Here is a 24199-nt window from a genome sequence, read left to right on the forward strand (position 1 = left end):
TCGTCTTCACTGTAATAAAAAACATGTGGAGGCACATGTATGATAATATGAGTTCCCACAATTTGTCATTTCAGGATGGATGGAGTCTAATTGAATTGATATTCACTATCCTTTCCTAATCCTTATCTATGTAAATAGCATATCTTTGAATTATTACTTAATTCCTTAATTAAAAGGCTTTAGAAGAATCCCTAATAATATTGCCAAAGCAGTAAGAAGCAAGGACAAAATTAATTTTTTGCTTTCAAAAATGCTAGGGTTATCTTGGGAGCTCAGAGAGGGTAACACCAATGAATAAAACAGTTTTAAAGAAATAACGAAAAAACTTTACTTGGTTTGAGATCCTTTGGTAGTGGACAAGTCATTTAATCTATACTTAACCTGTGTTTTTCCATCAGACTCTTCCTACTCATAAAATAAAGTCCAGTGATGAGCTTGTGTCATCTGGCTATTAGTTTGTTAAAATGTGAAGGTCTATTTGAATGTGATTAATACTTTTAACAACCTTAATGTATTGTGTATAAGCCATATAAGCAACTAGGTGGTCAAATCGTTCATCAGGCATGGCAGTCTATGCTATCCTGGAGCAGCTTGGTATAGATTTTTAGACATATTGGATCATTCATATTACTTTAAGTGTAAATGATAACATTTATAATAGACTTCCCATTTTTATTTTGTGAAAATTTCAATACAGTATTTTTATGCTTAAAGGGATTAGCTCTGAAGTCAGTCTGCTCAACAAAAACAGCAATTTGGAGCTACTTTGCAGAGCTCGCTTGAGTCAATAGGCTCTTGCTTCTTCATTTTAAATATTGATTATGGAGACTACTGAAGATTTTTTTTGCATATTTAAATTGCTGCTAGTTTTATTTTCTTACATTTTACCTGGTTGACTGGAGAAATAATTTTTTTCTGTCTATCTTCTAGATTATACAAAATATAGCTAATTAAGTCATGCTGTTTGCTCCCTGGAGTCAAAGTATAATGTTCAGCTGGCCAACTTGCATGAATCATTAATTTAGAAGACAAGCTATGGTAATTGGTGTCTTTATGCAGGCAATAGAAATGCTTAATGATATCACTCATTTTAGAACATTTTGTTTCTTTTTTTTTTTTTTAGTTGTTTTACTATATTTCTAGGCCTGAGTAGTGTTTTGTTATGGCTGTGAAACAGAATCACCTGAGATTAACTGTTTCTGTGGGAATGTGATTTTTTTTCTTGGTTTTGAGTAAAAATCTGGATATTTTCATTCTGAAAAAATATGGGATTTTAATGCTTACTCTTGGGCTAGTATGCATGTGTGCAGATTTCATGTGTGCAAAATATGATAGAATTAAAGCCTTTCTATTTACCTCAGTGGGTTTTGGACTACTGTGATATCCTCTGTTCCACAGTGGAAACTTCTTAAATACTTAATTCTGTGTTCAGTAACTCAAATGCAAAGTGGACCACTTCTACACACAGTATTTAAAATTTAACAGTTCTGAAAATGAGCAAGGATACTTTTTTGTGTGTTTTTGGTGGGGTGGGTGAGTGGGATTTTTTTTGTATGCCTTTTGTAGTTTGGGTCTTAATTTACTGGTTTAGGTGTTTGTATTGGGGTCTGTTTTTCTTAAAGGTTTGGTTTGGGGCTAGTTTTGTTGTTTGCTTGGGTGTTTTTTTCTTGTGGTGGTTTTTGTTTGTGTTGGCTTTTTTTGTTGTTTGTTTTGCTTTGTTTTAGGATGTGGTTGGTTGGGTTTTTCTGTTTGTTTGGGGATTTTTTCTTTGTTTTGTTTTGTTATTTTTTTCTTTTTTTTCAACCCTGGAATATTTGCCTCCTGTTCAGGCACCAAAATAGAGGTCTCTTGTATCTCACATGCTTGTCTGCTCCAGTTTGCTCTCTGCTGAGCCCTGGTGCACTGCACTTCCGGAAATACAGCCCTAAGTTTTGACATTATATATAAAAACAAAAAGAGAACATGTTCACAGTAAACAGGCATTTGAGCTAAATTCAAATAGATTTTGTCATTTTGGTTCAATTTTATAAAATATGAGAAGTATAATATTGCCCATAAGCTTCAGTTACTTAAAAATGGTAATCTCAACTTACATGAAGTGAGACCAACCATGTTTATTAATATTTCCTGGAAACATACAGTGACTTGGCCCTGGGACACTAAATGCCTAATTGGGTTGTGTGATTAACTTTATTCCCCTGATGGACTGAGCTGCTAAACATGCAAAGTTTTCTGAGTAGCTTAAAATATTTTTGCAATATTAGTTCAAGCCAAAGTGAAAAATTTATCAATTTTCAGGCCTTTTAAATAAAAAAAAAAAGATTCGTAGTGAACAGAACTTGATTCCTAGTGGGGCTATATGCCAGCCATAAAACTCATAAAACAATTACTACTTCTGTTTCATACCCGACATGGTGCAGAGATTTGAGTGTTACTTGCCAGTTTTACCAAAGAATCCTAAAATTACTGAACCAAAAGAGATTTTGAGATGTACCTTTATCTCTTTTCCCTTAATAGTTGTTTCATTTTGCATAGAACATAGATTATGCACATGTTTATATAGTCTTCCTCTGGCTTTCCCTCTCATGCATCTCCCATGTGAGAACATTCGTTAAAGTCCTTCTCAGCGCTGCTTTTCAGTATTTAAGAGGTACATAGTTTCATGGCTCTTAAAATTGGGCCATAAAATGTGTATGGGTGAAGATGTATGTGTGTATGTATACCTGTATGTATATGTTTAACATACATAACTGTGTGTTCTGTTTTTCAGAACATGGATAGTGGAGAAAATGTGTGCTGCATAGGAGGAACTTTGAAACTCACTCCTCTAGTTCATCTACTTTCCCAAGTTACAGTCAGCACTCTCCTGACAGCTGACGTGCTTGTCTAAGCTTCTCAAAGCAATATAGTGGATATGGGTAGATCTAGAGACCTCCCCAAGCAGCTTGTTCCAGAGCTTCATTGTCTTTGCCAGCAAAATACTGTCACTAGAAGTCCAGCCTGACATTTTGTCACTACAATTTGAGACTTTTCTTGTCCCATTCACAATGTGCACACACCCAGAATAATATTTTAATTTCTTTTTTTGTTCTCCCTGCATCACTGATATCTAAGAGACTGAAGTAAAGCATCCCCCAACTGGCATAATTTGAGCTTTTAGATCCACATTGCTTTCATACGTGGCTTCTTCAATTGTCGTTATTCCTGTTAAAAAATAAGCATCTGATTAAAGAATTCATAGCTGGACTCGTGTCACAGTCAAGATTAGGAGAAGATTACTTAGAAAATTATTCTGGTTTTTGAAAGATACTGTTTGACAACATAAGCTTTTATTTCACAGTAACCAGCTTGACCTCTTTGACAATTCATTAGCAACATCATAAAGACACTGAGACATCCACCATTTGATTGGGACATTACAGGGAAAAATTTCTGGTATGCATTCCTGGACAAAGGAATCCCAGCAATTGTTGGAGTGGCAAGTTGCTTATGTCAGGTAGCAGGTGAATATGGTTGCTGTTCTCTTCCTGAAACAATTCAGCAAAAAGATGGTGATGAGATCTATGAAAATCTGAACAACCTGAGGATTTCAAGGTAATTAGTACTATAATTTGGTAATGTCATAATGTGACTCCTGAGGAACAGGTTAAACTTGTACAACCCTTAAAACAGGTACAAGGAAAGATTTGTTTAATAAAGCCACAGTAAATAAATTTTTCCTAATGCAGACTCACTGAATGGGATTGTAAGCAGTGTTAGGGAGGTGTAAGAAGTTAGGGATAAGCTGTGGCCATTCAGGCTTGTAATTACAGCTGTGATAAGTGTGTTTTCAAGTCTTGCTGTACTGAGAGTTTTCTTAATCCATTATTTTACTAGGCCTTTCTTTGCCCCTCCTAGTACATTGTAATAATTCCTGAAACCCTATGAATCATGGAAAAACAAATGTTAGTCTATTAATTTCTGGTGATGCAGAGACATAAATTTAAGTCTTACCTAGGCAAGTGCGTGCTTATGCCTGACATCATTAATGCTGGAGTAGGTGCAGTATGCAATCCAATATTACAACTCTACACAACTGGAATATTTAAAGTCTAGCTTTTTAATTTATCATTGGGGCAAAAAATATGTAGTGAACCTGTAGCCCATTATTATTAATAGTCTTGGTTGCTGCAGACTTTGGAAGTTAGAAAAGACATGTCCCATGTTTAATGTTTGCTGCAGTTGGCTTCCCTATATTTTTACAAAAACAAGAATGAAGCTGATGCCTCAGCTGATAAGTTGGCTCTTTAACTCATGCAGAAATCTATGCTATTGAATGTCAAACAGGATTGGACACTTGATACAATTGAACTGCTTACACCTGTGCACAGGCAGTTTCAAACAAATCTGTGAGCATTACTCTTCAGTTAAAGAAAGCCTGTATATTCTGCCTTGAATGACTTTGAACAAAGAAGCATACTTAAAAAGAACTTCAGATGGATAATTTAATACTTTAAGTGATGTTTTCCCTTTAAATTCTACCACCACGTCTACTTTTCTCCCTTTAAGAGCTGGGCTAGCCATAATTTTAAACAGTACTTCATGTATCACAGTGATACACTTCCTAATTATGAGACAGAGGTGGCTGCAGTACACAGTCTAGCTTCTGCAAGGTGTACAGTTGATCTCAGTGTGCTCCTTCAAGGATTAACATGCGATTAGATAACAGCATTTGCCCATTTACACATTGGGATAATGTTATGTGGTAAATAACTAAAAAAATGTGCATGTTTTGGTCAACATTTCTCATACAGCTGTACCAGCTTCAGAAGGTCTGAATGAGGCAAGCATTCTGGTTGATTATTGGCTAATGAGTTACATGCTGAGATATACTGATTGAAAACCTTTCCTGCTGTGGCTTCATTAATGGACCTGGTTGGCACAAACTAGGTGTAAATTCCTTACTTTGAGGTACAGCTGTCCATTTTGCTTATTTAACTACTTAATTTAGATGTAACAATTGGATAACCTGTGGAAAGCTTGAAAACTGGGATCTTAGAGAGGCACAGGAATTCAGGTTAGCGTATTTGGTTTTCAAAGTCACGCTTATTAAAAAGATTAACCTAATTTTTAATAAGAATGTATATATTATCCATCAGCGTAAAATCTTAGGAGTGTATGACTCATAGCTTATAATAGAAAAAATGGGAGTAGTATTATAGTATTGCTAACAAAAGGTAGAATTAATATCAACTTGCTACAGGAAATCATAGAGGAAACACCTAAGACTTACTGGAAAACAGGTAGTCTCTTTTTGGGAGGGGGACACAGTGAGGTTTCAACCCTCATTTTTCATCATGGGTGGGGGAAATTACTTGATTACTTTCTATAAGGTATTGGAATTTTTGAATGATAAAAACCTATTCAAAAATTCTAAAAGAAAACCAAGCCAAAACCAAACCCCTAGAAAAACAAAACAAAACAAAAAAAAAATTGACCCCCCTCTATAACATACCACAAATGTGTTCATACAGCCACAGGGAGATTATGTAGATGTGTGCTAGTGACTGACAAAAGTGGACTGTTTCTTCGGTGCTTCATGATTGCTCCTGTTCATGTGAATTGCTTTAGCATTTAGAATCAGATCTAACAGGATACAAACTTCTCTGGGTGGGAGAATAAGCAAGATTATGACAAGTTCAGCTCCCTACATGTGTTTTAATGGCTCATCATTGAGTGGATACTTGAAACAACATCATTTCTTATAAACACAAACCAATGAAGCTTGAGCAGTGATCTGCAGAATTGTGCTTCAAGCCCAGATTCCACCTTCCAGGCACAGCTTGAATACTGGACTCTGAACTGAGCTGTTTTGTTCATGGTGAGCCAAGAGGGATGTATCAACAGCTACAGGTCTCAGAGGCCATAGTAAACAAAAGTATTAGAACAAAAATGTGAATATTCGTTACAAGTGAAATGAGTCTTGTTTTTTCTCTGAGGAAGCTATATTTCTTTGGTTGTTGCATATCTTCTGTTGTAGATAAAATACCTGCACAGCAGGTGTTCTTTTTTTTTGTATTCTCTGCCTTTCTTTTTCCAGCTTTTCCGTTTATTCCTTGAAACTGCTGCTGTTCCAGATATTCTCTCTGAACAATTTCAGTAACACATGCAAGGAGCTGAGGTTGCTTCTTGTCTTTCTACCCTGCCAGCTCATCCAGTTTGAACAGTATGAGGCTACTACTGTTTCTTTTTTTTTGCCTTAAGCTGCCAAGTTGATGGATGCTTATGAAGAAGCAAGGAGGAGGAAGGACTTGAATGATGATGTGGAGAAAATGTGACGATTTTGGTGTCAATCCTGTACACTATGTCACAGTAGCTGTTTTTTCCTCCTGTGCAGACATGGTGTGAGCTGATCAGTTGCCTGTATTGGTGTTTGTAATCAGTGCTAAATTTTTCTCTGATACAGATTTTGATGAAATATACTTGCATATTGACTCCATTTTGCTGGTTCAGGACTAAACACTGAGTCTTGTTTCTCATCCTTTTGTCTCTGAAGTTTTTGTGGAAGACCAGCTTTACAGGCTGTTTTCATTTTGATTTTTGCATCAACTGTGGCTCTGTTGGTCAGGTTAAGCACACTTGCCAAAACAGCTCTTTCAACTGGTGTCAAAATGAATCTTTCATCAGTCCTGTCCAGCTTCAGCTGCTGTGCCAGGACAGCTCTATTAACTGCTGGTAATGGCCTGGCAGCTGCCAGTGTGGAAGGTGCCAGGGCTGCCCGGGTGGCTGGGGAGCTCTGCTGGCACAGTGCTGTGCTTGGGAGCTGGTGTGGGCCAGTGTTTAATACCATTCTGTTGCTGGCTGTCAGGACTATGGCTGTCATGACAGTTTGTCTGATATATGCAGTTATTTCTGAGAGTAATTGTAGCTGCCTGGAAGCTCACCAATGGCTGCAGCTGCTGCAGTCTTGCATCTTCTGTGTAGAAATGGACTATGAAGCTGAGAAGTGTTAGAGAACCAAGGTCTATGCATCACAAATAACAAACCTTGCAATGATGAATTGCCATTTGCAATTAATCAGGGTATGACATCTACTTTAAATGCTGGAGTTATTTATTTTTCTAACGTAATCTGTATATCTTATTACTATACTGTAAGAAACTAATTCTGATCTAAGTTGTGTTAATGTAAGTGAATAATAGCTCTCCTGGCAATAGTGACAATCACCAAATGTAAATGCAGCCCAGTGTCAATTGCAACTCTGAAGCCAATATTGTTTTGTAGGAAAGCAAGCTGTTTTGTATATTATACTTGCATTCAGTTTATGAAATGATAGACTCCTTTTCTGAAATCCTGATACATTTTAATTGACTTTCTTCATCTTCTTGACATACTTACACTATAGCTTGATCATTTTTTTTTCTTCTAAAGTCCTTGCAAAGGAAGCTGAACAATGAATTGAAAAATTTAACTTCTGCTTTGAACTTTGGAAATACTGTTTCACAGCTAATGTATACCTTGTCTATTTAGTTATTCTGGGATGATATAAAACCTATCATTCTTCATAGCATTTTGTTAAAGACATTTAAATTTTTTCCTGAGCTGGTTGGTAGGCTTTTGAAATGCATTCAGCAAATCTCCTCCAAAGAGACACAATTTTAAGGTACCTTTGATTCCTGCGAATCACTGAATAGCAAAGGGCTTCTGTTTTTGTTTATCCCTAAGTAGTTGCATCCTTTGATCCTTCAATTTTTGAAGGTTTAAAATTGTCTGTAAGGCCTTGTATAATGCCAGGCAAACTATATAGTCTAATGTTTCATATCTCAAGTGACTTAATGATGAATATGGAGTTGCAAGAACGTGTATGGCTCTTAAAACGTTGTTCCAAGCTCATTTGCTGTAAATGCTTTCACAAAATGTATTATTAATATTTTTTTGATTCTGCTGAAACTGCAGTGTAATGGCTTACAGCAATATCTGTGACATAAGTGACAGCTTTCATCACTCATAAAACTATGCTTCAGTACGTGCTGTAACGTCGCCTTTAGACTTAAACTCTGGTGATTGCATCTGGCAGTTGCATATGGTGAAACTTAGCTACTGCCCTTTTAATTAAATTATACTTGGGAGCTTGCTGATCAACTTAATCTCACTGTAAGATAACAGAAATGTGACTATTGTAAGCAAGAGAATTTGCAGTACATGCATGAGCAGGCAAGAAGTTATTCTTGCATCTAAAGTAACTGATTGCATTGTGCCAACTCTGCTGCTTCTGATAGAAAATGACTTCTACAGAATTGGATCACACTGTTCCTTTCCCAAACAGCCCTAAGGAAATCTGAGGGAGGAAAAATAATGCTACTGTCACATTTAGGATATCTTCACTACATGGTTGCACTGTGAGTGGAGTACTGTGTTGGCCTTTTCACTGAAAATTAAAATAAATCCAAAAGTAGAGCTTGTCAGAATTGGTTCTTGTGAGTTTCTAAGACCAGATTTCACCTTCTGTGTCTACACATTGTCCTTCCATAGTAAAGTCAGGTCAACATCTTCACCACAAGACGAACATGCATGAAAGCGACCCCATTGAGTAGTGTACAGGACTGACAACCAACAAACCAAACAATGGTCTGTGTCAGATTGAGCTGTTTATACGGAACTTCACAGGTAGACTCCCCTTTTGATCTACTGAAGATACTTCAATCTCTAGCCTGGAAGGTCTCCCTAGTCAGGCTTTGTCAGCTTTCTCAGAAGGGCCACGTGTATCTCCAGTTTGAGCATTTATCCCAAATTCTGTAGTACTTAACATTTTCTCCTTTGCAAAGCTTGTTTGGCTTGTGTTTTCTTATTTATAGCTTTTGCTTTCTGGGGCACGTTGTAGCTGTCACAAATAAAAATACTCTGCCAAACAATTTCTAGAATTTCTTCTAGACAGAAGAAAACATCTAAATACTAATTTGTCAAAATCAAATTTACAAGATTTGCTGCAACAAGGCTATTCAGAGATTCACAGGAATAATAGCACACTCATTTACTTAAGGGAAATTCAGCATTCACCAAAAATGTTAGACTGATCATCCTGAGGAGTTAAACCACCACTTTGTAATGCTGCAAAGAGATAGCAACAACAGTGGCCTTCAGAGCCATCTCATTTGTGTGCCTTTTCCTTGAAAACTGCAGCATAGGGTAGGAAGGCAGCACCCTGGAGTGCGTATATATATATATGTGTGTGTGAGGTGTCCCTGCCCATGGCAGGGGGGTTAGAACTAGATGATCTTGAGGTCTTTTCCAATCCTAACTATTCTATGATTATATATATATATATATATATATATATATATATATATATATATATTTAATATTTTTTTTACCATGAAAAATTTGTGGCAATGAAGTTCGTGGTCAGTGATTTTCCAAGGATTTGTCCCAGAATTTCTTATTTTAATTCTGTTTATAAAACAAAATGTGGTCTAAGCAGCTGTCTAACTTTACCATGTCTGTCTAGCAGTAAGCCCCGTCTGACCTCCAAGCACAAACTGGATGTATCGTGCTTTTAGCTGCCCCCCCTTCTGCTGCCAGTGCTACAGGAGCACACAGTCCCTAGGGCATGTGACCGTGACACATGTGATGGCTTTAAGCTGACAGAGGGGAGATTCAGATTATGAGTTAGGAAAGAATTAATCGCTATGAGGGTGCTGAGGCACTGTCACAGGTTGCCCAGAGAAGTTTTGGCTGCCCTGTCCTTGGAAGTGTTGAAGGCCAAGTTGGATGGGACCTTGAGCAATCCAGGCTAGTGGAAGGTGTCTGGAACTAGATGATCTTTAAGGTCCCTACCATTCCAAACCATTCTATGATTCTAAGAAACAAATAGAGAAATTTTATGTGGGTCCTCATAATTGCAGGCCTTATAGTAGTAGTTTTTTGAAATAAGACCACCTTTTCTTAGTTGTCTAGGCATGATTTTAAATGTTTGCTTTAGGCTATTCAAATTTGAATATTTTGGACATGGCTTCTTGGTATCTCTTTTTATCTTTTAATTGGAGCTGAAGGATTATGCTTGAGGAAGCTCAATTAAGACAACTTTGGCTTGCATAATTACCTTAGCAGGTTAGTGACTCCATGCCAAGCTCCATGAAAGTTTAAAAACATTTGGGACTCAATAGTAGAAATTGTCAACATGCAGGTTTTCAGCATACCATTTTCCTTTCAGGTTTTCTCAAAGCTGCTGGCATTATGGGGTCATTTTAAAAGATTTGAATGAAGACTCCTGAGGGGCATGCCTTAATATATATTGGAAAGCAGAGTTCTGGTATGGTCCAAAGACACTTCTTTGTTGTAGTCATTATGTGCTAGAGGTTTACATACCCCCCAGTCTTTTATATATTGTTACTGTGCTGCTTTCTAATGAAATTAACCTCAAGGTTTCCTGTCCCAGAAGGCAATGACTCCATAATTGACAGATGGTTATAAAATCCTATAACCTTATTACTAGTGTTTGTGCAGATTGAAGTATGGATGTCGTTGCACATCTCTGAAACAGATTCAGACAAGCTTAATGATTCTAGTTGTGTCTATAGAACCTCTGATAAGGTCATATGTTCACATAAGCTGAAGATAAAACATTTTTTGGGGATAAACATTTGTTGCTACACAGAAATGTAAATGCATACCATAATATGAAGGCATTGACTTGGTAGCTAAATTTAACACGTTGTAGCTCGTATTTATGTACCCACCTGTTATCAAAAGGCATGTGTAGTTTCACATGATTGTCAGCACTTCTAGTAACCAAACTACTTCTAATAACCAAAGTACTTTGTAGATACCCTCATGTACTGCTTGCACTATCCACAATAGCCATAACTTAAATTGTTTTATGGATATCTAGTTACTCTATCATTTCCTTGCGTATATTCTTCTGGCTATAAGCAGTAATACCTTATGAATTGCATATCTATTGCTCTTAGAATTGGTACTTTCATTTACCTCCTATTACCTTCAGGCACGCTTTCCTGTATCTCAACTGCACACTTAAGCATGCCCTAGTGGGGAGACCCTTATAGCCCTTGGTAGGACATAGATTTCCTGTGTAGATGCTTGATTACAGCAGTTAGCATTTGCACTGCTGTTGCCTGCATACCTGCCTGTTTTCAGTTGTTATGTAAAAAACTATTTTTCAGATTAAGTTAACTCGGGTTATAGGTTTGTTTCATAGTACACTGGCTGTCATTCCCTGTGCTGGAGAGAGAGAGAGTGGCTGAATGACTGGGGACAAAAGGATGAGGACCTGATGGGAGGAAGTGTCACATTAGTTCTGTGGGATTTTCTAGAGGTAAAACCACAATGCTGTAGGTGGGAGGATACTTTTGCTCCAGTAATGCTGGCAGGAGATGAAATTTTTGCCTGATCTTTAAAAATCTGAAATCTTGGATACCTGCACAAAGCAGAAGGGATTTAAAAAAACCCCGATTATTACATTGTTGTGCACTACAAACTGCTCAAGTGGATTTGTAAGAATCTTGAGATTTGTGGTAACAACCACATTCCCATTTTTGCAGGGCAGTGTGCTCGAGGTGAGCCTAAACTAGTCCGAGAGCAATTCCTATGGCTGTGCACTACCTTTGCACATCCTTGGGGGTAGCCATGACAACCACAGCCTGGTCCTGGTGAACAGCTGATGATCTTGCTAACTGATCCAGCTCAGCTGGTGATCACTGCCTGCTTTTTGCAGGGAGTGTTTATTGATTTTCTAAATTGTTGTTCTAGTTAAGCAGTCCCCTCCCTCTTTGATGTTTTGTTTTATATGACTGCCAAACAAAGATCATGGAGACTAAAAGTGCCTGTGGCAATTACCGTGTTTACTAACTGGCTGAGCAGTAGGGACTGAATTTAACCATCTTGTATCTTTTCATGATTAATCTATCATAAACATGACACAATTCTGTTTGAGGGAAAGGAGGAAGCACCCAACTCCTACCTAGATACATAGAGTTTTTTTAGCTCTGATCAGCAGGGCCTCCTCCCTAATTAAATTCATCTCTCACATTACAAAACTGGTCTGCCAGACTTCTGTCTGTTCCTGCAGATGCTCTTCTTTCCAGAAGAGAATTAAAGCAGTCTTGTTACCATACTTGCTTTTCTTCCCAAGCTTTTCCTATCCTATGCTGATAGAAACAAATCAGCATTTTTTTCTCATTTGTGCTTCCTAAACCTTTGGTGTTTAGCTTTCATGTAGCCAAGAGTAATCTTGGAGGCAACTAATCTTAATTTAAGTCTGCTTACTGAGAAACTAAGGCAATATATCACACCTTTATTTGGTAGCTTTTTAGAGCTATATGTGAGTTTCTTTATAAAACCCACAGTCTGTAAAGGTGTAAAAAACAAGTTATAATCTCTTGTTTTTCAACCTGTCTGACATGTACAAAGTACAGGTATTCAACCCTTGCTTGAACTTTTGTACTTTCTTACATGGAGTCCAATTCTCACTGTTCCACAATTCATAGTACTTCATGTCTGTGAACTCAGTTTGAATTTTTTTATATGATATTAGGAAGAAATTTTTTCTTGTGAGGGTGCTGAGGCACTGGCACAGGTTGCTCAGAGAAGCTGTGCCTGCCCCATCTCTGGCAGTGTTCAGGGCTAGGTTGGACTGGGCTTTGAGCATTCTGGCCCACAGCAGGGGGGTTGAAACTAAGCGGTCTTTAAGGTTTCTTCCAAGCCAAACCATTCTATGCTATCTCTCAAAATATCTTGGCTTAGAGAGGATGTTTGCCCCTTTTGCATTTTTGTGAAAGCATATGTAGTGAATTGAATAGTTCAGAGTTTGTGGGTGTGAGGGGGTGATGTTCTACTTCCTCTTAGTCATTCCAGCCTTATGCTTAGGGAAAGGCAAGAGCTATAGTTAATCAGTCCTGAATTCTAGTCTGTCAGTGTTTTTCTCCAAATACTTCAACTGGTGTTCCCTCTGCCTGCCTACAGGATTACATCTATGGTGGCCACAGGGCAAACAGGAATGCTGCCCTTAAACTGAGCTGGTTGTGAGCTGTTGTAGCAAAGTGGTAAGCTGGATTTCAGGCCTGATGAAACCTTTCAGAACAGGTTTCTGAAACTTTGAATGAAAGGTTTCCTGGGAATTCAGCTAGTCATGACCTCTCTGCCAGTACCTACCTGATGTCATATACCTGGAGTCTCTTTTTTTATTATTTTAAGTAAAGTGTGAGGGAAATGGAAAAAAAAAAGAGAAAAAATCAAAGATGTCTTTCAGTTATGTTGTCTCCAAGAAACTCTCAAACACTGCACAGAACAATGTCCAAAGGCAAAAGAAGCCCCCAGACAAAGCAGGCATGTCTCTGTACCCAGAGCAGAACCACCAGAAGAACCACACAGGAATATCAAACTGAGTGGAATAGATGTTCAAATAAAAAAGTGTGTTTATGTTGGAGAAGCCAATTTACATTGATGTTGTGGTACAAGTCACATGGTAATATCAGGTATAACTGTGTAGTAAGGTCTCATCTGGAGGTAGAGTTGTTTCTCAGATGTTTGAAGCATTGTTTAGTGTTCTGTTACTGCTTTTTCCCCCATGAACAGTTGTAAGAAAGGACTAACCTAATGCTCAGACAGAAATGTCTAGCAAGCAATGGTTTGTGATATGCAATGGTTTTTCAAGAAGAGGCTATTGCAAGGAGAGTGTTTGTCTTTTTGCACTCATTCATCGATTGCCTTGTAGGGGAGGGTGGTGTTCACGCATCCTTTAAAATAAAATAAAATTTTAAAAAAATGTAGATTCTGCCTGAGACTGGCCCTCAAACAAGAAATTTCTGTCTTTGGACTTAACATCTGTGTAATGGAGAAGTCAGAGTAATTCAGATATCTTTTTTTGTCTTCATATCGATAGCCAATAAATGCAAATGTGTGCAGTAATATTTGAAACTGATAGTTCTTGATTTTTTTTTAAATATTGTGCGATGTAAATTTTGACTCCTTTTCAGCTGATCCAATATTTTTAGCTAGATTTCATTAATGCAGAAAACAGTGACGAGCTATACTGGTGATGACCCTGAGGAAGAGTCTAAAAAGACAAAAAGTTTTATGATAGTTATGGGAATTGTTCAAGTTCCTGGACATACACTGCATAATAGTCAGCTTCATTTCCTTCACTTGAAGTATATTTGTGAATAGGGTACAGTCAATTTTAGAAATGCTCTCCATACTGCTGCGGAAACAAAACGGAGTGCCCTCTGTTCTGAGGAGAGATGCTGAGAACATGCCGCACCATAGTGGGTGCTCAGCTGTATTTTTGGATCAAGGCCTGCTCATGGAGAAGCATGAAGAAGCATAAACCAGAACTAATGCAGCCTAAAGTAAGGCAGAATCAGAGAAGCAATAACTGTTATGACTAGAATGATAATTAAGAGCTGGATTCCCTGTTGTCAGTAGAACAGTGTACGTTTGTACTAGAAGTGCAAGAAGAATTAAACTGAAGAATTTACCAGAGACATTTCAGGTTAGATGGATGAGGTTAGACTGTTTTCACATTGGCTGGCAAGGACTGACCAGGTTTCTGTCCTGCTTTACAGTCGTCTCCCCACTATAACCTACACAGATCTTCAGTTTGCTTTAAAGCATCTTTCCTTTCATTGTACTTTCAGTCATACATTGTGAGCCACATTTTTCACAAATATCTTGAGAACACTGCCAGCAAAAGATCTGGTCACATTCTCTGCCTATACCTGGTTGTTCATTCCTGTCTCTCCTGTTCTCTTCCTTTTCCCTGGACATGTGTATAGGAAACTTCACTATGAATTCTATTAGAAAACCTCTCTAGACTAAAAGTGGGGACAAAATCTGAGTTACTTGGCTTTAATTTACTCCTACTGGGAACTTAAATTCTGTACAGCTTAACCTCTTTTATTGTCATCCATGGGATTTAAGCAAGTATTAAAAAATGAGTTTGGTTCTTTGTCATGCAAAATAATTTCACTATGAATTTTATTCGTCCACATCTATGTTCCTACTCTGTTTTCTGTCTAACTAAGTAATTGCAAATTTTATAACTTGATTGTCTCACATGAAGAGCTTTTCTGCAATGGTCAGGAGGAGATGGCTTTGATCTGTTGGGTTTTTTTAGGATTGTCTGATACCAAATAGACTATTTAAATGCTAATAAAATAACCTACATGTTAAGCACTTAATTAGGATGTATGGATTTCCTCCCTTGTTCCCTCCTGCAGTTACTTAAGTCTGTGGAGTGCTGTGGAGTGATGGAGTGCTGAATAGCTGCCTCTGCAACCAAATGGGGAAATTTCCTTTTTTGAAATTGAAGATTCTTATATCTGTTGTAACCTTGTCAGGTCTCAAAGTGAACTCAAACAGTTCTTGATACCCGGGGGGGGGGGGGGGGGGGGCGAGCTTAGCTACCTGTATAATTGCATCAACACTGAGCAACACTGTTTCTTTCCTTAGATTAGGATGTGAGATTCCCTGGACTTGCAGGCCAATTTAAAAGCCATGATGATGTTTTGGGTTTATCCTCAACAAAAGAAAGATGAGCTGCTGCTTGTCTTTTTTAGAGTATCGGTTTTGACACTGCTACTGTTTTTGACCTCCTTTGTGCCATAACTTTATAAACCAGTTTTTAGGATGTGAGACTAATACCTGGGCTCAGTTTGTCAGAGCAATGTGCCGAATCAAGTCTTATATTATACAGATAATACGCTGGGAGAGTGCTATGCTCTGCCTTTTTTTTTTTTTTTTTAATAGAGAAATCTAGAATGCCTGTGATCACGAGGAAAACAAATCCGGTTATTTCCTGTGACAGAAACACTAATAACCTAAAGTCAATAATTAATAAATGGGCAGGTTAAAAAAAATAATTGCTGCAAGAAAAACAGTTATTGGGAAAGTTTGTGGGATGTTGATGTTTTGAACAATCATAAGACTGCTTCAGTCTTTATGAAATAAATAGCAATGGTCATGGCTCTGGTTGAACTGTTTTCCATTGGGCAGCAGTGAAGTGCTGGGTAGTTTTATAAGCATACTGAAATATGTAGTCATCAAGTAATAAGCACAATATGAAGCTGGTGCTTTAGTCTTATATGACTTACAGTGCCGTTCTTAAATAGCATCAGAGCCTTTGGTGGAGATTTTTGATATCTTGCTAAGAATGAGAGAAAGGTTGATCAGGTAGTCCAGAGAGATGAAGTGATGTCAGCATAGAGGAGGGCTTATTAGAAATTGAGAAAAGGGGCAAATTTCTTATGGAAGCAATTATCAGAAAGGAGATGTGGGGTAGGGGAGAAGCAAGGCTACAGCAGCCTTGTCGCCCTAGGATCCTGTCCTTCCCCTGAAGAGCGGTAGATGTGGTTTTTCTTGATTTCAGTAAGGCATTTGATACTGTCTCCCACAGCATCCTCATAGAAAAGCTAAGAAAGTGTGGGCTTGACGATCAGGTAGTGAGGTGGATCAAGAACTGGTTGAAAGGAAGAAGGCAGAGAGTTGTGGTCAATGGCACAGAATCTAGCTGGAGGTCTGTGACTAGTGGAGTCCCTCAGGGGTCAGTGCTGGGACCAGTGCTCTTTAATATTTTCATCAACGACCTGGATGAGGGAACTGAGTGTACCCTCAGGAAGTTCACTGATGACACTAAACTGGGAGGAGTGGCTGACACACCAGAAGTCTGTGTTGCCATTCAGCGAGACCTGGACAGGCTGGAGAGTTGGGCAGGGAGAAACTTGATGAAATTCAACAAGGGCAAGTGTAGAGTCTTGCATCTGGGGAAGAACAACCCCATGTACCAGTACAGGTTGGGGGTTGACCTGCTGGAAAGGAGTGAAGGGGAAAGGGACCTGGGGGTCCTGGTGGATAGGAGGATGACCATGAGCCAGCAATGTGCCCTTGTGGCCAAGAAGGCAAATGGCATCCTAGGGTGCATTAGAAAGGGTGTGGTTAGTAGGGCAAGAGAGGTTCTCCTCCCCCTCTACTCTGCCTTGGTGAGGCAGCATCTGGAATATTGCATCCAGTTCTGGGCCCCTCAGTTCAAGAAGGACAGGGAATTGCTTGAAAGAGTCCAGCGCAGAGCCACAAAGATGATGGAGTGGAACACCTCCCTTATGAGGAGAGGCTGAGGGAGCTGGGTCTCTTTAGCTTGGAGAAGAAGAGACTGCGGGGTGACCTCATCATTGTTTACAAGTATGTAAAGGATGGGTGTCAGGATGATGGAGCTAGGCTTTTTTCAGTGATATCCAGTGATAGGAGAAGGGGCAATGGGTGTAAACTGGAGCATAGGAGGTTCCACATTAACATTAGGAAGATCTTTACTGTAAGAGTGACAGAGCACTGGAACAGGTTGCCCAGGGGGGTTGTGGAGTCTCCTACATTGGAGATATTCAAGGCCCGCCTGGACAAGTTCCTGTGTGATGTACTCTAGGTTACCCTGCTCTTGCAGGGGGGTTGGACTAGATGATCTTTCGAGGTCCCTTCCAACCCTCGGGATTCTGGGATTCTGTGATTCTGTAAAGCATGAGTGATTGCTGCAGCAGTTCACCTATTTAATTTTTTTCAGTGCAAAAATAAACAAATGGCTGCTCTGTGGGTAGAGAACAGGAAATATTTTAACTAGTGACTGCATAAGATGCTACCAAGGCATGTATGTGTACCCTGGTGCTTTTTATGTTTTCTCAGCTATAAAATATGAGTAATAATGCTTAAGTTGCATATTGTTCAGTGTTGTGTGAGTTAATCAGATAATGCTACATAGACGTTTGAAGACGAGATGTGTAATGTAAGTGTTGTATAAAGCTTACTAAGTTTCCATCAGGTGTTTGGAAGCACACAGTAAGTGGAGGCACAGGAGAGCTGGGAAGCATAAGGTAGAGGCACTGGGGTTGGTTACATGCATGTTGACTTCAGTAGATCAGTAGAATAGCACATTAACACAAATTTGCCCCATGCTGACAAGATCTGCAGACTGGCACATGTAGATGCTTCTGGACTAAAGCTTTTAGTCTTTCACTGTCTAACTTTGGGAATCTTTGCTGTGTATGTGTTAAAGTGGTGAAGAAAAGGAATTGAAATGCAAGCTCTGTTGGCTTGGTATTTCTGACCCAAGACACATGGCAGTAGTGGGTCAGATGCCAAGGTAGCCTGGAATTTAAGGGAAAAAATGGAAGGATGGAGATAGATGTACACTGCTCCAAGAGCTCGAATTTTAGTATCAGTAGTTGTGTGATGAGCTGAACTATGGTAGGGTGAGAATTGTTGCTTACTGAAGCATTTTAGCAAAGCTTGGAGGATGGATTAGTCAGAAGCATTAATGCTAGCCCCTTTTTGCTATTTTGTTTACTTCCTTGTTTCCCTGATGGATATTTCTCACTGATGTGTACAGTAACTTTATCCTCTAAAGATCTCTGAGGGGGTGTTGTCTCTTAGCTAGCATAACTACCTAACTTTTCACCATTATTTACTAACAAAAAGGATTATATTGGTAACTAAGTCAAGACTTTTCTTTCAAAGAATTTTTGGCTGCTTGTCATGTCTTTTGCAACTGAGCAACATCATGGTACATTTCATTTGTCACCAGTGTCCACAAATTCTGTTATGATGCTTGAAATAGGAATTAGCAATTGGGGCTTTGAGTGACTTAGATGAATAAATTATATCTTACTGGAAAGCCAAATGAAGGTAATGTGGATTTGTAGGTCTCCCTGGTGAAGAAGTACAGGAACACATACCGATTCCAGATCAGCATTACTTAAGAATTACAACAGAATTAAAAAGTTGAAGTTGTTGCTATGTCTTTGAGGTCTTTTTCTGTACAGGCCATGTTTTGTTAATCTGTGGCTGAAAGACTTGAAAAACCTTTAGGTCCGTAATAAAGTAGTCCATCTTTTTATGTAAATAGATTTTTATTTTTGTTTGAACAGTATGTCTATTAGTGTTGTTTCCAAATAACTGAATCATGCACTGAACTCCAGTTAGTTTTTTTTTCCCCACAAAGTTAAGACTGAAAAGTTTACTATTTTTTCTCAAGTTGAATGTATTATTACTTAAACAAGATTAACTTATTTTCTCTAAAATTTATCTTGCAGATCTTAGAATTTCAAGACATGTATTTCCTTGGACTGTTGTCTTTGCTTGCTTTCCAAAGCAAAGCCTTCAAGATAAATTTTCCCGATGAAACCATTGCTGAGCTTTCTGTGAATGTTTACAATCAGCTACGAGCTGCAAGAGAAGATGAGAATATTCTTTTCTCTCCTCTGAGCATCGCAATAGCCATTGGAATGGTAGAGCTTGGAGCCCATGGAACCACTCTGAAAGAAATTCGGCATTCGTTGGGTTTTGACAGCTTAAAAAATGGTAAGTCCTTTTAATCATGTTTTACGATGGAGCTTTTTATCTGAAAGAAACAAATGGTAACGCCTGAACAATGATGGAAGTGGCCCGGTCATGTCCATGGGTTATTAATCAGTAGGCTTCTTGGCATCCTGTTTGATGGCCTGAGCATGCTGAAGCATCCTTTAGTGCGTTCTGCATAAGCTGAGAGATGAGAACATCAGGTGCTTGGCTTGAGCACCTGAATTTGCAATTGAGCAACCTGAAGCAGTTGCAGATGACTGTTGATCTTGGTTTCTGCCTGCAAAATAAGCTTGCCTTTGCCTTGAGAGTTATAAGAAGATTTTTAGAAACATCTGGTTATAATGAAGCCAGAAAAGGAAAGTAGTAGCTTCAGCAATATTGCTTATAAGAAAATATGAAAAGCATAGTAATTTAACTGAAAATGTCTCTTACTTTTACACAAATTGTTTGGTTCTTGTAGGTAGAACCTGTAGGTTCTTTACCCTGATTCTGTGTCACTAATGTTCTTTCTGCATTGCATAATGTCCCATACAGATATACAAGCTAATGAGGAAATATAAGCATTGTGGGTATTTCAGTAAAATATGCCATGTGTTCCCATCAGCCTTTCTGAGAAGTAGGATTCAGTTCTTAAGCAGAAAACATTACTACCATTCTGTCCCATCTGTAATATGGGATGAGATAATTCATGGACCTGGGTGTACTGATGAATGTTAGTTTCAACTGTTAGTGCATGTGACTGTAATGTGACTGCAAATGGACAATATCGGTGAATGACAAAAAAATTGCTTGGAAGAGGCAATTTCTATTAATTTTGATATAAAAGTAATTGGTTTGAAACCTGAATGATAATTCTTACTCACATGATGTGCTGGACTTCTTAGTCTTTGATAAATGGATCCTGGGAAGGAACTTCTGAATACAGTGTTCAAGATGTGTTCAAAAGTACCACTGCACACATCATGTCTCTCTATGGAGACTACAGCACGTGTTTGGTTCCACAGTGTGTCTCTAAAACATTGATAAATTATCCCTTAGCACAAGACATACAAGTGTGACTGGTAAGAATAATTTTTTTTTTTTAATTTTTTTTTTAATTCCTCTTTTGGTTGAAAGAATTAGTTGATAACTGTCTGTGATGGGATTCAAATATCTCATTAATTATGCTAATTATAGATAATAGAAAAAAATAAGCTCTAATTAGCATATTCTGCCTTGTAGATTGTTCTTTCAGATCTTAAGGAGTTTGGAAAAAAGACTGCGAACTTCAGCAGAAAAAAAACCACTTCCTTTTCTGACACAGTTTTTCTTTCCTCAGGTGAAGAGTTTACCTTCTTAAAGGACCTTTCTGATATGGCAACTGCTGAAGAAAGTCATTACGTTCTGAATATTGCTAATTCTCTCTATGTGCAAAATGGATTTCATATCAGTGACAAATTTCTGCAGCTGGTGAAAAAATACTTTAGAGCTGAAGTAGAGAATGTAGATTTCAGCCAAAGTGCAGCTGTAGCTACCCAAATCAATAGATGGGTGGAGAATCATACAAATAGTAAGTCTATGTGATTCTTTTGCATACTTCCTGCAGTGTTTGTGTTTCTGAAGTATTACAGTGGTGTTGAATTGTTGCCTTGGCTTTTGTCTATTCCATTTGAGACTACAGTATCTCCTTGCATAAAAAGAATTCTAGTATCTGTTCTTTGTGAAATTATATTTTTTTTTATTGTAAAGGAAAGATCTCTCTTAAGTAATATTAGCCATGGCTAACCATGTAGTAGTAGACAGGTGAAAAAAATATTCAGATACTATCGTAAAGCATCTGTAACATTTACTGAAGGAGAATGTTTTAATGGTAGGCTTTTTAATAATATTTTAATACTCATTTTGGTATTAAATTACAAAAAATAGGTAAGTACTATTACTAACTGCAGACAAATTGTCTACAAAGGGGTTATTGGTGTATGCTTTGAATGGCTAGAGTAGATCTCTAAGAAACTCAGTTACAAGGTGGTAAGAATACAAAGGAATACAGAAGATAATTTTAAACCACAAAATCAGACCCTGTAATGTAATCTTTTCCAATGCGAGGAACTGTCAGCAGGGCTTCACAACAAAAATTTGCAGCAGGGGAATAAACACAAAATTACTGTTGTAAATATGCATATTCAGATCTGCGTGATTTAGGTCTTGCTTTGCCTGTAGAATCCCAAATAAGTGACATTTTCTGAATACATGCGGTATGGGAGTGAGGTATGGGAGTGAGGTTAGTCCCTTGTTGTGGGGATCAAAGCATTATCACATTCTACTTCATCTGACATCCTCTGGAGGTTGGTATTTTAATTGTAATTCAACAGGGGACTCACTCTAACATCAGTTATACCCTTGTAAATGTGAAGTTACTGGAATGATGACTTAACACATCACCATTTAGTCTGAACATTTGAGTCCACAATGCTTATTGGAAATGTATGGCACTAAAGTGGAATAACACCTTATATATTGATTTTATTTCATTTTGAATGTTATCTGGTTTTGTTTTGTTTATTTTTTCCAAGGAAAAATAGCAGCTACTATATTAATACTTAATTCTGCCCTTTATCTGAAGTCACAGAAATAGAGGAAATGTAAGCAATGCAGCAGATTGCAGTGTTTTCAGAGAAACATGGTGTATATCTGAAGGAAAAGTAGAATTCTTTCTTTTAGAAGGAACAGCAAGAGTTCTACTTAACACCTCCAATGTGCTGACCGAGTTCATAACCTTTCCCTGGAAGGAGCTATGTAGAGCTAAAAAGGCAGCTATGGGTCTCTTAGGGGTGGGTCGCAATAGTAACAGTCCCTCAGCCTGGTCTCTGACCACTAGATCTCATTCTTTCCTGCCTGCTAGCTCATATGGTAGAGGCTCATTTTCTCATTAGAAAAGGGGTACAAGATGGGCAGGTTTCCAATTCCAGCTTGTTAAGCATAATGGGAGGGTCAGAGCAGAAAATACAACTGTCCAAGGTTTTTCTGGCCAGGAAAATTCTTAGCGTTACAAGTGTATTAACAAGATGTGACTGAAAATATAAGGGAATATGATGTATTAAATATAAATATAAAAATTGGAAGTGTGTTCCTTCTTAATCCCTTTTTGTTTGTTTGTTTGTGATTTTGTTTTTTTCTTTCCTAGTCATAGAGAATGAGTGTAGCAGTATTGGTCACATCTCATTTCTGAGAATGCTCTAGATAAAATGAAGTACAAACAGCGACCAGAAGAAACACTGCCCTTTGATACATAAATTTCACAGCAGTTAGTGTCATATGCTCCAGAAAGCAGAATTAATTTGTATTTTAAACCATGGATTAAGAAGTAATAATCTGAGAAATGTGTTTATTTTAATACTTTGCATTGCTATATCGGTTAAAAATAGAAGTGAGCAAGAAAGCTATTGGAAGTAAGCTGTAATTCTTTAGGAATAATGACAAATTGGACAATGCACCAAATTTAACCAAGTCTAAATTATTCTGCTTAAAAGCAAGCCATTTAAGATGAATTAAAGCAGGTAACAGACAGTATTCTGATGTAATTGACTTGGGAGTTAGGAGCAAAGCAGCTGCCGTGCTCAGCTGATGTACCTCCCATGAATAGAGCAGATGCTGAATGGTTGGGTTATTTTGCTTTTCAAGAGCTAATGTCAGCAAAACAAATGCTATGAACTTATAGGGGATTTTATAATTATTCCATACTTAGAAGTCAGTAGGACATTACTGAAAGTGAATATTTCCTTCAAAATTGGCCCAGGTGAAGGTTCCAATGGGTATGCCCTTTATGCACTTTAAATAAATCATATGTTTTAAGTGCTTCTTCGTATTGGAGCCAGAGTTTTTAGGAGTTTTGATGTTAAGACAGTAGTGCTGAACTGTATTATAGCACCAGTACAAACACTGCTTATGTGACCCTTTTTCCACTTGATTCCACTGTGTATACATTTAAGTACACAAGAAGTAGTTAACTTAACATGTACTTAATGGAAGGGTTTACACACCTACACTGTGATTTAGGTTTACAAAACATTGGCAGTTTAATTTGAGATTTAATGAAACATCTGGATTGGAAATTACATGGTAGCACAGCTTTTTTTTTGCATTTTTCAAGCTGTCTTAAGTTTTCATTTAATGCTTAATTTGATACGCAGACTGACACTTGGTTTTCTTCTTAGATATGATCAAGGATTTTGTGTCTTCAGGAGATTTTGGTTCTCCAACTCATTTGGCTCTCATCAATGCAATCTACTTTAAAGGCAATTGGAAATCACAGTTCAGACCTGAAAATACAAGAACTTTTTCTTTCACTAAAGACGATGAAAGTGAAGTGCAGATTCCAATGATGTACCAGCAGGGAGAGTTTTACTATGGTGAGTTGGACCTTTAGCAGCTTTAAAGCTAATAAATCTTTCCAGAATAGGTATGTTGCAGTAATACTCATTTGTGGTGTTGTCTGTTCTTTCACCTTGAACTTTAAATGTGATGTTTGTCCAGTGAAATATCTCTGGTTTCAGCGTCTTTTTGTAGTGTGTGTTCTTGTGTGTTACAACTAGATAGCAGCATCTATAAAGAGGTCTTTCTTGATTACTTTTTAGGTATGTGTGTGATGGCACATTGTGGATTTCAGAATGTTTATCCATTAAATCTAACCTCTTTACAATTCTTGAGCTAGTCTTGCTTCTTGCAAGGAATTTTTCTTGTTCTGTGCTAAATATTTAAACAAATATTCGCTTGTTACTGTTGTAGTATCCTTAGGGAGGTAAAATAGGGGTTCTTTGAACAGCAGAACTAAGGATCATTTTTATCTTGAGCTTGAACCCAAAGTGAATTCTGCAGTGTCTCACAC

General features: G+C 37.9%; 1 protein-coding gene across 3 annotated transcripts in view; it reads left to right on the forward strand.

Annotated features, from left to right (window-relative positions):
• SERPINI1 (serpin family I member 1) overlaps nucleotides 1-24199 on the forward strand; it is a 52271-nt gene that overhangs the window by 8940 nt on the left and 19132 nt on the right. For all 3 annotated transcript variants that reach the window (XM_005146868.4, XM_031047104.2, XM_031047103.2), the window contains exons 2-4: nucleotides 19068-19335; nucleotides 20654-20884; nucleotides 23529-23723. In XM_005146868.4, the coding sequence (XP_005146925.2) occupies nucleotides 19086-19335; nucleotides 20654-20884; nucleotides 23529-23723 (676 nt within the window). In that variant the 5' untranslated portion in view covers nucleotides 19068-19085. The remainder of the gene's footprint in view (nucleotides 1-19067; nucleotides 19336-20653; nucleotides 20885-23528; nucleotides 23724-24199) is intronic.

This window comes from Melopsittacus undulatus, chromosome 6 (assembly GCF_012275295.1).
Source record: "Melopsittacus undulatus isolate bMelUnd1 chromosome 6, bMelUnd1.mat.Z, whole genome shotgun sequence".
NCBI classification, from domain to species: domain Eukaryota; kingdom Metazoa; phylum Chordata; class Aves; order Psittaciformes; family Psittaculidae; genus Melopsittacus; species Melopsittacus undulatus.